This window comes from Trachypithecus francoisi, unplaced genomic scaffold, assembly GCF_009764315.1.
Source record: "Trachypithecus francoisi isolate TF-2019V2 unplaced genomic scaffold, Tfra_2.0 Lachesis_group16, whole genome shotgun sequence".
Classification (NCBI taxonomy): domain Eukaryota; kingdom Metazoa; phylum Chordata; class Mammalia; order Primates; family Cercopithecidae; genus Trachypithecus; species Trachypithecus francoisi.
In genome coordinates, this window is record NW_022681461.1 from 87397147 (window position 1) to 87414362 (window position 17216).

A 17216-nucleotide genomic window follows, 5' to 3' on the forward strand; every position below is an offset into this window, starting at 1 on the left:
CAGGTCTGAAAACAAAGAGGTCAGACCCAGGGCTCTGGGGTCCCTCTAGTAATTCTCAGCCTGTTAAAAGCTGACCAAGATCACATGGCACAGCATCCCAGTACTCACCGGGGCTTGAGTGTAGGTGACGGCTTCTAAGATCTCAGCTACTCCGTCTGCCTCCTGCAGCCCACTGGTCTCTCCAGATGCCTGTGTGGAGACAAACTGTGCCACATACTGGGCAGAGTGGGCAGGGCCCATAAGAGTTGGATAACTGGGAAAGTCACAGAAACTGACAAACCGACTCTCCTACAGAGGAACCGTATGTGTATGTGTGTGTGTCTATCAGAGACAGAGTGGGGTTAAGGAGACAGCGTGTGTGCAGTGTGCGTGGTTGGTTATTTGTTTTATTTATTTATTTTATTTATTTATTTTTTTGAGACAGGGTCCCTCTTACTCTGTCACCCAGGCTGGAGTGCAGCGGTGCGATCTCGGCTCACTGCAAACTCTGCCTCCTGGGTTCAAACGATTCTCCTGCCTTAGCCTCCCGAGTAGCTGGGATTACAGGCACGCACCACCACCCCTGGCTAATTTTTGTATTTTTAGTAAAGACGGGGTTTCACCATGTTGGCCAGGCTGGTCTCAAACTCCTGACCACAAGTGATCCACCCACCTCGGCCTCCCAAAGTGCTGGGATTACAGGCGTGAGCTACTGCACCTAGCCTGGTTGTTCATTATATTTCTTTCCACATTTTATTGCTCTAACAAAATACACAATCATTTTACACTCTAACGTATTGTCTTTCATTCTATCCAGGTCCCCACCACTCTCCCAACCTTTGTGAGGCTGTCATTGGAATCTTGCTCTGGGAACCATTACAGCCGAATCATGACTTCCTGGCGTTACCTAATCTTTCTAACTAGCCTCCTAAAGGCAGACAAGGAGCCCGAGTGCTGTAATTTTGTGACCAGTCCTTTGTTCTTGGACCCTTGGGTTGTTTCTACTTTTTCAGTATTAATGGCAATGCAGAGACGAACACGAGACTACACTAATCAGCGACACATGACTGTCAGGCTGGGACCACTGGCTCATGGAACACAGGCATTCTTACAGGCCCAAATGCCACTTCTCAGGGGCTTTCCAACAGAATCCACAGCATTTTGTTTTTCACAAAGTTAACGAGATCAATTTATGTTCTGTTGCGGGGTTGACGCCACCCAAAGAGCAACCGGAATTGTAGGAATGTGCTACCTTCTGCTCGCCTCTGACTGCATCCTGGGACCCCTTCTCCCTGGGAGGCCTCACCCTTGTCATTGTTCAGGCATCACCTGCTCCCTAACTCCTTTCAAGTTCCACCTCTTTCCTCTTTCTGCTCCCACCTGACACGTTGAGTTTGGATTGAGGATCTCCCCGTGTTCTCATCACACTCTGCTCTGCCACTGTATTTTGGTATGGAAGTGCATATGAGCAGCTTATTAAACAGTTCCCAGTTATCCCTTTATCTCCAGCACCTACCCAGGGCTGCCACCCAGTAGGTGCTCAGTCAATCCTTAGAGGAAGGGAAGGAGGGAAGGAAGAAGGAGTCATCTTTTTTTTTCCTGCCCACCAGCTTAGGAACGAAATCATTTGCCAAGCATAAAAGCTAAGTTGAGGATCGTTTTTTATGGGAATTTACTCCCAGAATATCTCAGTTTTAACTTTGATTTTAGAATCCTGACACCATTTCTTGGCAAGAAGGCAGGAAAGCAGGCCATTGACGGCCACAGCCATGGAAGATCCTGACACCTTATAAGAAACACAGCTCCCCGCACCAGAGATGGCTGACGCTCTTTAAAAAGTGAAATCACGCCAAAAGCCCAAAATAGGACTTGAGGCAGCACTTGCCAAAATGAGAGGTTTCAGAAACTCCACGCCACTGTCTGGGCATCCAGCCCTCCCCAGGCCCCAGCTACTGGGGTTGCAGGGCCCGCTGTGGGATAGTAGGGGAGCTCACCGAGGACTCTTCAGGGTCGCACAGCTCCTCGGGAGTCCTGGGGTCAGGGTGCACAGTGAGCTGCTGGAGGGAGCCCTGGGGAAAAGAGAGGGATCAGAAGCCATGGTTTGCATGTTCACAGCATGACTGCCAGTGGAAGACATGATTGTTTTTGTAATGGAGAAGCACAGGTAAAAGCACGGGAGTGAGGATGTATGGCCTGTGGCCTCAACCACAAAGCCAGGCCACCTCTTGGCCCACTCTCAATTATGGGGGGATTCTTCGTGGGCCAGTATCATACTGACCCCTGGGCCAGAGAGGTCCTTGGGGAGCATGGTGTTCAAGTATGGACACTACAGCAGCCTCCTGTCTCCAGGTCCCCAGCTGGTCAGTGGCAGGCCCTGAAACACACGTCTCCCTCTCCCAGAAAGCTCTTTCCCCTGCAGCTCAACGCTTTTGGGTTTGAAGGCCCCATCCCAAGAAGGGCTGCTACTGCAGCCTCCCTGCCTCCACTCTCATCCCCTCTCCCCACACCTGACAGCTTCCTCTCCACGAGGCTCCCAAAGTGAGCATTTAGAAATTGCCCGTCGGATTTTAACTTCTTAACATTCTCCAATGTCTTTCACTCTACTCCAGATAAACCCAGACTCCACCCCATGGTGCTGTCCTGTTCACCAATGAGACATCAGTAAATACGTGTGCTGACTAAATGAGTACCTACAATAACTTAGTGATCTTTAGAATGCCTTATTCATAAAAGCCCATTTTGATAGTAAAGTCAGTTTAATTTTTTTTAAGTGCACATTGCCTAGAAGGAGGGAAAAGCTACCTCTCACTCTGGTATTCTAGTGTATCCCACCTTTTCAGAAATTACTTAAGTGCAATTGCCACCCATATCCAAAGATCAAACCATTTAGGGCTATAACAAACCTTGCTCTTTTATATAAAATCTTAAAACGTACAAAGTATTTTCACACAGGTTATCTTATTTGACCTACAAGCCTGTGGGGTAGGCTTTCTTATCTCCACTTACAGGTAAGGAAACAGAGAGGATCAGAGAATCCAGATAACTGTCTCAAATCCACAAGATAAGTTGAAAACTGAGGATGAAAATCTAGGTTTTGGGGTTCCAGGCCTAGTGTTATTTCAAGTCATAACACGCATGCCTCTTTGAGGACATAAGAATAAAATACTAACAATAATAGTTGCTCCATTTATTGCATGGTGAGTCTCTGATCATCTACCTCCCTGGTCTACCTGAAGTGGGACTTTGACTCACAGTGAATCTCTCAAGTCCTGTAGCTCCTGCATTGCCCACGAAGATTCCAGCGCTGGACTCGAAAGTTAAAGCCTGGGGGGACCGCTGGAAGGGGATGCGGCTGTGCTCCTCACAGTCCACGAGGAGGGCCACTTCCTCACCCTGGACAATCACAGCGAAACGGTTCCACCTGTGGGTCATCACGGGCACCAAGAAGGCAGCAGCCTCTTGGGACACGTGGGAGCCCGGCTCCGTGTAGTAGAGGATGACACGCTGGTGGCCGTCCTCCACATCTGAGAGCCGCAGGCCCAGGTAGATGACCTTCTGGAAGGCATCAGTGATGGCGAAGAGCACACCACCATGGGTGCTGCTAGGCTTCACCATGACGCTGATGGCGAAGTCCCTGAAGAAGGTGGATGGGATGAGAGTCCTGGCTGGGCGGCCGACATTGGCACCAGGGCCAAAGCTGTAGGCCGGGAAGCCACCATAGCCTGTGACAAAGGATACAGATGAGGGCAGCGGGACACCGATGAGCTGCGTGAGGTCCAGGTGACTTTGGGAAGCAGACTCTGCAGGGAGGGAGAGAGAGACCATGCCTTACAGGTATATTCCACTTTGCTTGAAAATGAGGAAGAAATGCAGTCACAAGATCACTCAGGAACCCCACTGAAACTGTAGTTCCTAAATGGTTGTTTTTCAAACGTTTTTGACAATGACTCACAATAAGAAATGCATTTACATTGCAACCCAATATACACACGTGTAGACAGACATCTGTAACACTGAAACAAAAGTTTCATAGAACACGATTGGCTTTTAATACTCACCAGGCACTCAAATATTTTTCTTTCCATTTAATTATTCTTTTTCTGTTTCATTTTATTAAAAACATGCTGGTAATGAACTACTAAATTGATTTTGTAACCCACTAAAAGTTCATGACCTGCAGTTTAGAAAACGCTTATGAGTAATCCCTAGAATATATAATGTTCCCCCATCAACTTGGAGATTTTTTTTCCCCACTATAAAACTGAATAGGGTCCAGGCATGGTGGCTCACACCTGTAATCCCAGTATTTTGGGAGGCCTAGGCGGGCGGATTACTTGAGGTCAGGAGTTCGAGGCCAGCATGGCCAACATGGTAAAGCCTTGACTTTACTAAAAATACAAAAATTAGCCAGGTGTGCTGGCACATGCCTGTAATCTCAGCTACTTTGGAGACTGAGGCATGAGATTCACTTGAACCCTGGAGGTGGCAGTTCCAGTGAGCCGAGATTGCACCACTGCACTCTAGCCTCAGTGACAGAGAGAAAGTCCATCTCAAAAAAAAAGAAAAAGAAAAAGAAAAAAAAAAAACTGGATAGGTTTGTTTTGTTTTGAGGTCTATTGTTTAAGTCCCTCCAGTGTGAGGGGAAAATCAGGGACAGAGTAAAGTGCTCCCAGGCCTCAGAGCAATTGAAATTTGCATCGTCATTGCCTTTGACATCACCGCCATCATCATCATCACCATCATCATCAGCATCATCATCATCCACATTCCCTACACTCTCTCTGTACCAGGCCCTGCTCTAAGCTCTCTACATACATTAGCTCATGTAATCCTCACAACAAGCCTATGAGGTTAGGTACTGTTACCCCAGCTTACTTCTGAGAAAACTGAGGCTTAGAGAAATTAACAAATTTGCTCAAGGTAAGTTGCATGCAGGTTTCAAACCCAGAGCATCTGACCCCAGAGGCTATGCCACCACACCTTGCAGGGAGAAATGATGGGGTTCCATTATGGTGTCCTGAAAAAGACCCCAGGCTCAAGAATGTTGGCCCATCCAACTATTTTCCCCAGGAGAAGGCTGCAGCCTGGCTTGCAGCAACATGCACCCACTCCTGGAGTTGATATCCAAGGTACCAGCAGTGAGACAGGAAGGCAGGTCCCAGGGAGAGGGGGACAAGACGACTGCAGCCAGGACAATGGACAAATAACACCCTTTGGCCTTGGAAGTGAAACCAGATCCTGAGGATTCAACCAGATGAGGAGGCCTGGAATAAGTGAGGATCAGAATCAAGAGGTGTCCTCCTCTGGAGGCCAGAGGGCAGGGCAGACTCACCTGATGGCTGTCCGGGCTATGGCCAAAGGCCAGAGGCCATTGAGAACCTGAGTGGTTTCTGGGGACTTGGTGGGTTGGTCTCCAGAAAAAACCCCAAACACTAGAGGGGCCCTCTAAGGAAAGCCCTACCTGAGGAATCAGCCTGATTTCCAGTTTACCCAACTTGTCACCGTCTTATTGGACACAACTACGTAGCTCTGTGACCTCCAGTGTCACTGAACCACTCCAAGTCTGAGTGTCTTCCTCTGTCATACAGGCACGAGAATGGGCTCCAAAAGAATGACTAAATGAGACCGTCCATGGAAACCCCTGGTTAATAATGGTAGCAATGCAACAAACATTCACTATCCTTTAATTTTAGTATATCCACTGAACAACCTCAAGAGGTCAATGGACAGGGATAATCACTCCTGCAGCACTGACCAGGAAAGCAAGGCTGACATGGGAGCCTGCCTCTGTGCCCTTGAGCTCCCTTATAAAGAATAATAACAACGTGGTTTTCATGCATAGTTTTACTTAGTCCTCACAGCAGCCCTGGATATTAACTGCTCTTATCCCTTGGGAAGATGAGATGACTGGCCCGAGGTTACCCAGCTAGTAAGTGGCAGGACATTTTCGAGCCACGGCTGGTGTGATTTCTGGCTGATTCACTGCTGCAGCCTCACTGAGATGGGGGAGTCTCTACCAGGGTTGTGGGTGAGGCTCCACCTAGTCTGCCTACTGTATCAATGACCCTTCAGCAGCAAGAAGGATGGAGTCAAGACTCCAGGTGGTCCAGGAACTCAAACTTCCCATGAATGGGTACGTGTACTCGGTGGCTAGGAGAGAGAGATGCCCTGACTGCTGTGCCCCGATCCCGACTCCACGACACTCACAGAAAAGGCTGCTCACGGCCAGTACTAACCTCAATTATTATGAAATATCTAGGTTACACAAAAAAATACAGTGTAAAGAACAATATGAGGCACTTGGTTGTTAAATGGTTAAAATGCCAACTTTTATGCTATGTATGTTTAACCACAATTTTTAAAAACATGAGTAATTAGCCCATAGGTTTGTTGTGAAGGTTAAAGGACATAATACAAAGTGCTGGCACATGGCAAATGCCTAAAAAGTGGTGGATATCATGGCTGGACACACTGTGGCTCACAACTGTAATCCCACCACTTTGGGAGGACAACGAGTGCAGATTGCTTGAGCCCACGAGTTCAAGGCCAGCCTGGGCAACATAGTGAGACCTCATCTCCACAAAACAACAAAAAAGCCAGGTGGTATGCACCTGTAGTCCCCACTACCCAGGAGGCTGAGGTGGGAGGATTGCTTGAACCCAGGTGGTCAAGGCTGCAGTGAGCCATGATCATGCCACCACACTCCAGCCTGGGTGACAAAGAGAAACCCTGTCTAAAAAAAAAGAAAAAGAAAAAAGTAGCCATCATCATCATCGTCGTCGTCGTCGTCGTCGTCATCTAGACTTGCTCATTCAGGCCGGGCGCGGTGGCTCAAGCCTGTAATCCCAGCACTTTGGGAGGCCGAGGCGGGCGGATCACAAGGTCAGGAGATCGAGACCATGGTGAAACCCCGTCTCTACCAAAAATACAAAAAATTAGCCGGGCGCGGTGGCGGGCGCCTGTAGTCCCAGCTACTCAGGAGGCTGAGGCAGGAGAATGGCGTGAACCCGGGAGGCGGAGCTTGCAGTGAGCCGAGATCGCGCCACTGCACTCCAGCCTGGGCGACAGAGCGAGACTCTGCCTCAAAAAAATAAAAAATAAAAAAATAAAATAAAAAAAAAATAAAAAATAAAAAAAAAATAGACTTGCTCATTCAGAAAAGAACCACAGAAGTCACCTGACACAACTCTATCTGTGGATAAGGTTGTATCAGGTTGTAACTGGTGACCTCTAGGGGTCTATCATATCAGACCCCGCCCTGTCTGGTATGATAACCAGTAGCCACATATGGCTATTGGGCACTTGAAATATGGGTCTTCCCAACTGAGATGTGTCATAAGTGTAAACTACAAACTAAATTTCAAAGACTTAGTTTGGAAAAAAAATCTCAATACTATTTACAGTGATTATATGTCGAAATCATTTTGAAAAACAATGGATAAATAAAATACATTATACATTAATAGGTGTGGTCATGTGTGCCTGTACTCAGCTATTTGGGAGGCGGAAGTGGTAGGATCACTTGAACCCAAGAGTTTGAGGCTTCAGTGAACTACGATCGTGCCACTGCACTTCAGCCTGGGCGACAAAGAAAGACCCTGTTGCTCTCTCTATATATATCATTTTTAAAAATTTTTAAATAGGGCCAGGTATGGTGGCTCATACCTGTAATTCCAGTGTTTTAAGAGGCAAAGGTAGGAAGAATGGTGAGGCCAGGAGTTTGAGACCAGCCTGGGCAACACAGAAAGACCTCATCTCTACAAAACGAATTTAAAAATTAGCAGAATGTGGTGGTGTGTGCCTGTAATCTGCTACTCTGGAAGTTGGGCCGGGAGGATCACTTGAGCCTAGGAGTTTGAGGCTACAGCGAGCTATGATCACCCCACTGCACTCCAGCCTGGGTGGCAGAGTGAGAGCTGTCTTTAAAAAAATAATTATAATATTATGAGGAACAAGTATGTGCCCACCACTGCACTTAAGACAGACAATATCAATTCAGCCGAAGGTCTCATGAACTCTCTTCGGTCCTTTTCCTCTGCCCATGCCCTGGCAGGAGCCATTCTTGTGAATTTGGTGTTTATCACTCCCACACATTTGTATGTTCACTCGATACGTGTTTCCAACAGAATGTAGAACCATGGTGTGTGTTCGAAACCTCATGTAAATGGTGGCATGATGCGTGCATTCTTCTGGAACTTGCTTTTATTTTTCACTCAGCATTGTATTTTTTAGATTTATCCCTGCTGATACATGTGACTCTGGTCTATATTTTCTTTTCTTTTTTTTGAGATGGAGTCTTGCTCTTGTTGCCCAGGCTGGAATGCAATGGCGCAATCTCTGCTCACTGCACCCTCTGACTCCCAGGTTCAAGCGATTCTCCTGCCTCAGCCTCCTGAGTAGCTGGGATTACAGGTGTCCACCACCACGCCCAGCTAATTTTTACACTTTTAGTAGAGACAGGGTTTCACCATGTTGGCCAGGCTGGTCTCGAACTCCTGACCTCAGGTGATCCGCCCACCTTGACCTCCCAAAGTGCTGGGATTACAGGCGTGAGTAAGCCACCACGCCTGGCCTGGCCTTATTATTTTCACAACAGTACTCTATGGTATAAATAAGCCACAACAGGTTGATTCACATTTCTGTTGGTGGAAAGTGAGGTTTCCATCAATATTACAAACGATACCACCATAGACTCCCTTAAATACATCTCCTCCTGCTTACCTGTGTAGGTAATTCCACAGCTGGAAGTGGAATTATTGGATAATATGGGTATGTGCACCTACAACTTCCCTGAATGTTGCAAAATTGTTCTCTGAAGCAACTGTGTCATGTCACAGACCCACCAGCAGCATATTCTTGCCAACATTTAGGGGCGGCAGAGAGATACAATTTGGGAGAGGTCCACAGGGCTTTTCAACTGTAGTAATAGCGTTAATTGTTTAGGTGGTATTCAAAAGAAGTATTCGTTGTATTTTTCTTTATAGCTAATTTCATGGAAAATACTTCATACAATTTTTATAAAAATGATTAACCCCTCCGCGACAAAAGAGCACATCTGATCCTGTTGCTGCCCTGCTTAGAAAATCTTCTATAAAATATGATTATTCATGGCCCTCAGGCCAGGGCTGACCAGGCTGCTGCCACCTGGCTCAAGAGGCCCTCTGTGGTCAGGACCAAGCTGCACTCCCTACTCCCTGACATGCCTGACACAGCCCCGGAGTGCCCCACACTGTCCCAGGGACTCCCACCCCTGCCAGGAATGCTTCCCTCTGTGCCATCTGCCCTAGCCCAGCCCAGTTATTTTCACTAAATGACTCCTGCTCATCAGCCCAGGCCTTGCTGCCCCTGAAATCTCGCTTCACCTCCTGCACCCACACCCTCCCCTCTGGTGGCTGCATTAGAAGCCCTCTCTGTACCCACTGGGGTCCTCTATCGCAGCCCCTGCATGTCACTATTGGGTCACTTGTTTCTCTTCCCACTGAGCCGTCTGTGTTCCCAGTAACCAAGCCAGGGCTGATGCGTGAATGAATGAATGAATGAATGTGTACATATTATCAAATCCCCTCTTTTTTTTATTTTGAGACAGAGTCTTTCTCTGTTGCTCAGGTGGGAATGCAGTGGCATGATCACAGCTCACTGCAGCCTCCACCTTCCAGGCTCAAATGACCCTTCCACCTCTCAGCCTCCCAAATGGCTGGGACTACAGGCATGCAGCACCACACTCAGCTAATTTTTTCATTTTTTTGTAGAGACAGGTCCTCGCTATGTTGCCTATGTTGGTCTCGAACTCCTGGACTCAGTAAATCTGCCGTCTCGGCCTCCCAAAGTGCTGGGATTACAGGTGTGAGCCCCTTCGCCCAGCCTCCAATCCCCTCATTTTAGAAGACTAAACTAAGGTTAACAGAGAGGAAGTATTTGCTGGCCATGAACTCAGATTTGATTCTCAATTGAATGCTTATCCTCTCTAGTTCACGACTTGCTTTAAAACAGAAATTAATTTTAGTTAAAATATTGGTAAATTTGGTTAAATTTGACCACACAGAAATAAAGAAGTTCTGCATAGCAAATAATAATAATAATGATAATCCCCACAATGTCAAAGAAAATCCCAAAACCATGACATGATATTTGCTACAAAAATCACAGTAACAAACTCATTTCTCTAATATGAAAAAAGAAATGAATACCCAAAAGAAAAATGGGCAAAGAGTAGGAAATTCTAGACACAGTAAAAGAAATTAAAATCTTAAACATATGAAAAATACTCAACTTCATTCATAATGAGAAAATGACAAGTTAAGATTACGAAGAGATACCATTTTCCCTATCAAACTGGCAAAGATCAGAATACGCTGCGTTGGCAAGGGTTTAAGGCAGCAGGCCTCCTGCGTTGCTGGCAGGAACATACATTGGTATAATGTGGCGGGAAGCAATTTGATAACATTTATCAAAATGGCAAATGCGCATGTACGTGTTGACCCAGTAGTCATACTTCTATGAATTTTTTAACAGATAAAGTTCATATGTGAAATATAAAGCACACACAAAAATATTCACTGCATTGTGGTTTAAATTTACCTAACATGCCTCTTTGGGAATGATGAATATAATAAATTATGATAGGTTCACACAATGAAATCCAAGGCAGCATTTCAAAAGATGCGGTTCCTTAAGTGCTAACATGAAAAAATCAAGAAGATGTATTACGTAAAAACAGACAAAATAACAAGGTGCAGAATTGAATTGCTATCAGTTGGAAATATATGTACTAATCCAAAGTAAATATATGAAATATTTAAATATATATGGTATATTACAATATCTCTAGAAGAATACACAAGAAACTGGGGGCAGCGGTTGTCTCCAGGGAAGGAAGCTGGTTACTGGGGGCTGGGAGACTTGCTTTTCACTGGATATCCTTTTATACTTTTTCCTATTTTATGGCATATACATGGTATGAAAAGTAAAGACATTTACATATTTTTAAAGAGATTAACTCCTTGCATCCACTTTTAGAAATCATAAAACCTATTCTTCTTGCTTTTCCTCACTCAGATTCAGCTTATCTTTGTACAGAAAGAAAGAAAAAAAGAAGGAAAAGAAACAAAGAGAACTAAACATCCCACTGAGATTTCTTTTCTCTCCTCCACGGTTTAAAGATAAAAACAAAACAAAACCACAAACACCCTACTGATAGCTCTGCTTTCTTCTTCACTTGTCCAATCCAGTAAAAAGCTTTTCCTCTACTTCCTCTCTCTCTCCTGCTGGGAACAGGAGGGGGAAGCCTCTTTCTGCTGGGAAAATTCCTGGTGCCACAGAGAGTAAAAGCGCCAGAGCTTCACATCCTGTGGCTTGTTTCCAAGTGGTGTCTCTGAGGAATCCAGGGCCAGGTAGGGGTTCAGGGGACAGAGGGAGACAGGCCTGAGAGGCTCCCACTCAGAAAGCTCATTGCTTAAACCAGCCCAGTGCTTCCCATGGCCAGTAGATCCATGCTTGCGCGTGGCAATTCTGGGAATTCTTATGCCCAGGAGTCTGCGCAAAAACAAAAATTCATTAATCTATCCAACATCCTTGTTTTCTAGATAGGGAAATTGATGTTCAGGGAGACTTCCATGACCAGGAGGCACAGCCAGGAAGCCACAGATGGGGCAGCAAAGCAAGGGTGGCAGAGTCTTGGTACCATGAGTCCCAGAGCCCTCCCACAGCCCCCGACCACTCCAGGCCCTGGCCGGTGGTTGGTCAGCTGCAGAGGGGGCAAAGGAGGCAGCCTGCAGTGGAGAACATCCTCCTCTTTGGACACAGCTGTGATGAGATCCTGCCTTTGCTCTTTACCAAACACAAAGCCTTTGGGCGATGAATTCCTGCTATCAGGGGAGGTCCCTGCCCACTTCCCATGCGGGGATTCAATGAGACAACAGATGGGAAATGCAAGGTATAAGCTTAACAAAAACCAAAGTCTGCAAAAAAAGATCCCTTCCTAACCCTCCCGCCCTCCATCCCCCTAGGCCTCAGCCATTCAAGACAGGACACATGGATAGGCGCTGGCCCGCAGGCCTTGTTTCCACAGGGTCCGCCAAGAGGGAGCCCAGCCATGAATCTAGAGCAAGCCCAAGTCAGCCCCAGCAGCCCAGCCCCGCTCTCAGCAACCCCCACCACATCCCTCCACATCCACTGTCCCATGGCATGGCATGGTGGGGGACGACCCCTGGCCTGGAGTGACCCACGCTCACTCGTGGCTGCGCCTGGGCCTGCTGGCTCATTTCCCCTTGGCCTCCAGCAGGAGGGCCACCTGCTCAGGCAGCCACCAGGGAGCAGAGGAGAAGCCAGGGAGCCAAGACAAACAAGCCCAGCAACTGGGTCCATGGGCTTGACCTGGGATGGCTCGGAGCTGGGCAGGAAGGGAGGAGGGTGGAGATCACAGCTGGTGGGAAGACATCCCACCATTCTGGAGGGGATTGGGGACTGGCGCAGAGCATGCCGATGGGGGCTGATCATGGAACTCTGCAGCCTGAGGATTCTTGGAAGCAGCCCACACTTATCCCCAGATAATAATACCTCTCTTAGAGGACAATTGTGTGACTTAAATAAAATAATATACCTAAAATGTTTGGCACAGTTTAGCACACAGAGTGCTTAATAAATGGTAGCTGCCATTTCTTTCACCATTATTATTACCCTGCTATTTCCCCATGCAATTGTCATACTGGAAACCTCAAGGTATCCTGAATGGGTCCTACCTTTTACACCTCTGAGCCTTTGTGTATGCTGTTCCCTACACCTGAGGAACTGCTCCACACATCTCAGGGCCCAACTTCAATGTCATCACCTCCTCCATGAAGTCTCCTTGGATTCCCCCACCAGGTAGTCTGGGCATTCCTGCTCCTGTACTTGGCCCTGACTCTATGTAGCATATATGGCATTATATCACAGAGGTGTCCGACCCTACCATCTTGGAACCTCCTTAAGTGTAGGAACTGGGGTCCACTTCTCCCTGTCCCCCCCACACCCAGGCTCTGTCCCTGAGCAGGTCCTCAGGAAGTGTTTGCTGGCTGAACTAAATCCTAGGCATTCCACATCCCATTACTGGGCATATACCCAAAGGATTATAAATCATGCTGCTATAAAGACACATGCACATGTATGTTTATTGCAGCACTATTCACAATAGCAAAGACTTGGAACCAACCCAAATGTCCATCAATGATAGACTGGATTAAGAAAATGTGGCACATATACACCATGGGAATACTATGCAGCCATAAAAAAGGATGAGTTCATGTCCTGTGTAGGGACATGGATGAAGCTAGAAACCATTATTCTGAGCAAACTATCACAAGGACAGAAAACAAAACACCGCATGTTGTCACTCATAGGTGGGAATTGAGCAATGAGAACACTTGGACACAGGGTGGGGAACATCACACACCAGGGCCTGTCATGGGGTGGGGGGAGGGGGGAGGGATAGCATTAGGAGATACACCTAAGATAAATGACGAGCTAACGGCTGCAGCACACCAACATGGCGCATGTATACATATGTAACAAACCTGCACGTTGTGCACATGTACCCTAGAACTTAAAGTATATATATTAAAAAAAATCCTAGGCATTCCAGAATTGAAGGTGCCAGGCTCACAGTCTGAGGCCCTGGTGAGAGTCACTGGGGTTGGGCTCCAGTCCAACATCCAACAATGACCTCACTGCATGCCCATCCATCACCTGAAAAGTCCAAGCTCCCTCCCACCTCCACGACGCTGGGTCCACTGGCCCAGGGAGCCCATCTAGGAGGCACGAATCCATGGGGCAATGAGAGACCCAGGGAGGGGAGGAAGGACTCAGGTTCAAGGCTCTGTCTGTGACCTTGGGCCAGCTGCTCCCCGTCCCTGATCTCAGTTTCCCCATCAGAGAGTTAAACCAGATGGACTCTCAGAGCCACATCCACTGTGATTTATTCTATGTATTTTCACTGCCTTCAAACACCTCCTGGGGCTACATCTGACCAGTCTTATTCTCTCACTTCATAAATGCTTAGAGATAGCTTCATTTCCAATGGGGGTTTTTCAACTTACCTTTCCAATTCATGAATTTGATCATATTTCTAAAGCCCCCACATTGTGCCTTGCGTAGCGTTGGAAACATGGAGCTAAGCCTGGAACATGTGCGCTCAAGCAGTTCACTATCTAGGTGACCATTAGCAGTCATCTGCTCCTATTACAAGCTCCAAAGCCTTCAACGGCTCCCCAGTGCCATCAGCATAAAAGCAAAATTCCATTCAAGACATCTTCTGCTTCATCTCCTCATTCTCCCCCTCTGTCTTTGCCTTCACTCATGCTATTCCTTCTAGTGACATCACTCTTCCCCATCTTCTCACATCTAAATCTTTCCAGTCTGGCTCAGCAGCACCCCAACACACGCGGGCCCCAATCTTACTCTGCAAAAAGGGCCAAAGTCATCCCCCCTCCTCTAAACATCCACAGAGCCAAGGGGATGAAGGAGCGGACACAGGGAGAGACAGCCTGAGCCTTCCTCCCTCAAATCTAGCTCCCACTCCAAAGTGCAGTTTTAGGGTGGCCCCTCCTCAGGGCGCAGAGAGGAGAAATCAGATGGCTTCAGAGGCAGAGGGAAATCTGAGCAGTCAGGGCAGGGTGCGACTTTCCTCCCAAGGGCCCAAAGCCAGTTTCCATGGAAACCAGGCGGAATCCCAGCCATGAAGAAATAAACAGAGCAGGGTTCAGGTTTTCCTTCCACACAGATGACAGTGATTTGGCCAGAGATGAAGAACAGGAACGAACCCTCACCTCTCCTCCTCCTCTCTGCCACAGGCTCGGGGACATCATCTGGCACCTCCCCTACCCCGCTGGGCCTTGGTTTCCCCTTCCGTGCGATGGGCTGGAATCAGTCCTTGCATCTGTGGGGTCCTGAAGCAGTGCCCGGGACTAGCCTGAGCTTTGGAGCCTTGCCTCCCTAGAGAACTGTAGCTGGCTTTGCAAAGCTCCCTCTCACAGATGATCATCCGGGACCTGAGCCCAGCGCTCGCGGTAGTTAGCATTTAAGGCCGGAGGAGGCTAAGGAGCGTTCCTTGCTCCAGGTGAAGGAACGCTAAGGAGATGTCCCGACGGAGGCCGCGAGGGAGGCTGAGCACGCCCCGGGACTGTGCGCGGCAGCGGCCCCTGGCGGTCTCTACGGGAACTGCGCTTCCACCAACTGCAAGGAGGGCTTTTCACCTGGGCTTGTGAACCGGGATCCCAACAACAGACTCAAAGCGAGAGGTCTGTAAGGGACCTAAGAGAGCAGGTCTGAGGTCATGCAGTGAGTGTGGCCAAGCCAGGCCTAGAACCCATAACACCTCCCTTCCCTCCTCGGCTGTTTCCCTGCACCGAGTGCTGGGGAAGGCCGAAGGTGCCCCTCCTGCGTCTCTGCCATTCCCACACACGTCTCTAAAGACCAACGGCACACTTCAGTCTGCTTAAACGGGGCCATGGTGACTCCTGCAAGTGGGTCGGTGTATTCCCACTGAAGGGCCGGAGCTCAGAGGGTCCAGATGACCCTATACTGCCTGTGGCCTGGGGCTGGACCAGTAGGATGAGGGTATGTAGGGTAAGGTGGGGGGACTGCCCTTGGGACCCCAGAAGGGCTCCTCTCGCCTGAGTTTCCTGGCACTCAGCCCCTGGGGAGAAGAGGTGTTCAATGCCCCTCCTCTGCAGCATGGGGGCAGACCCTCGGAGAAGCCACGTGTCCCTCTTCCTTGCCCTTTGTCAGCTTGTCCTGCCAGCGAGTTGGGAGGGTTGGGTTCCTGCATCTTCTAGGACTGTTCTTTCCCTGCCCTTTGGACACCCCTACAGAGAGGTGGCCCCCAAGGACCCTGGGTATGTCTAAATCACACCTTCTGGCATGTGACTTCCCTTTCTCCCACCTCCCTGGAGGGACAGGAATTCAGCAACCGCAGACTATGTGGGACAGTGCAGCTCACCATCTGGGGAGGAGCCTCCTAGGATGCTCACCCATCCAAAGCCACCTGGCTTCCACGTGCTCATCTCCACTCACGGCCACCTGACCATTACTGCACAATTCGAAGTCTTCAGAAGTCCTTTCTCATGTTGTTGAACTGAGGCAACTCTCCCTGCAACTCCCACCCAGCTGGCTGGGCCTAGCTCTACCCCTCTGAGACCACACACAAGTCAGCCTCAACTTCTACATCCTGACCTCTCAGATGTTGCATGGGGTGGCAGAAAGGGCCTCAGCCTGCAAGGTGGACTCTGCCACCAACTTAGCATATGACTTTGAGCAGTCCCTTCCCTTCTCTGAGTCTCAGGTTCAATATCTGTCAAACTGGAGCCTTGGACTAAATATTTTCCAAAGGCCCTTGCCAAGTCTGACAACCTCATCGTCTGCCTCCTCCTTGTCTCCCGCCTGTGTTTCAGTTTTTCTAACCACCCCTAACTGCCGGTTCTTTCAGTCCACAGCCTTCAGGCCTGGAAGGAATGACTCCAACAGGGGCCGGGACAAACCCAGCCCTCCCCATAGACTTCCTTGTCTTTGGCCAGCAAGGCCTGGCCAGAGGCAAGGAGCACTGTGCTCAGGAAAATGTCACAGCTCTCTGCCTGTGTGGAAACTTAGCCCCACCCAGGCTGGAGTCTCCGGGGGCTCCTGGTTCCACCTGACTCCCTTTCTGAGGAAAATGAACACAACACAACTCACGGTGCCTGAGGGTCCATCTGCACCCAGCAAAGATGCGAGAGGTTCTTAGAAAAACCTATCACCCGATGCATTTCTTAGAAAAAGAACTGTTTCCCTGCCAGGGAAAAAATCCTGGATCAACTTAGAAAGGAGACCTGGCTCGGCCACAATCAAAGACTCTATTTTTCTGAATTACAGAAGAGCATTTTTCTACATGTAAACTTAGAACGCCTCCTTCTCTTTTCCGGTTTTCATATATAGCATAGGAATTTTCCTGCTCAATGAAGTTACTGTATATGCTCTCCTCCCTCTCTGTCTCTCCCTCTCTGTCTTTCTCTCTTGCTCTTTCTCTGTTGTTCTCTCATTCTTGATTTCTTGAGCCTCTGACCTAAACTGAGGAGAAGACGATTTGAGGAGGCCTGGAGCTGGGGTCCTGGCTGAAGCTTGCTTTTCCTGGCCAGCAGCTGAAAAGCACTTAGCCCAGCAGGAAGTAGTCCTCACCTGTCCAGTATCCTCTCCTGTTTCCAAAGCATCCTCTTACCTGTTCCTTCTGCCAGGAG

General features: G+C 48.4%; 1 protein-coding gene across 5 annotated transcripts in view; it reads right to left on the reverse strand.

The window, feature by feature from the left end:
* COL15A1 (collagen type XV alpha 1 chain) overlaps positions 1 to 17216 on the reverse strand; it is a 131075-nt gene that overhangs the window by 82278 nt on the left and 31581 nt on the right. For all 5 annotated transcript variants that reach the window (XR_004443649.1, XM_033237989.1, XM_033237990.1 and 2 more), the window contains 3 exons: positions 3232 to 3779; positions 1974 to 2048; positions 109 to 189 (listed from right to left, as the gene is read on the reverse strand). Coding sequence is in view for 4 of the 5 variants with exons in the window: in XM_033237989.1 (XP_033093880.1) it covers positions 109 to 189; positions 1974 to 2048; positions 3232 to 3779 (704 nt within the window). In the remaining variant the exon portion in view is untranslated. The remainder of the gene's footprint in view (positions 1 to 108; positions 190 to 1973; positions 2049 to 3231; positions 3780 to 17216) is intronic.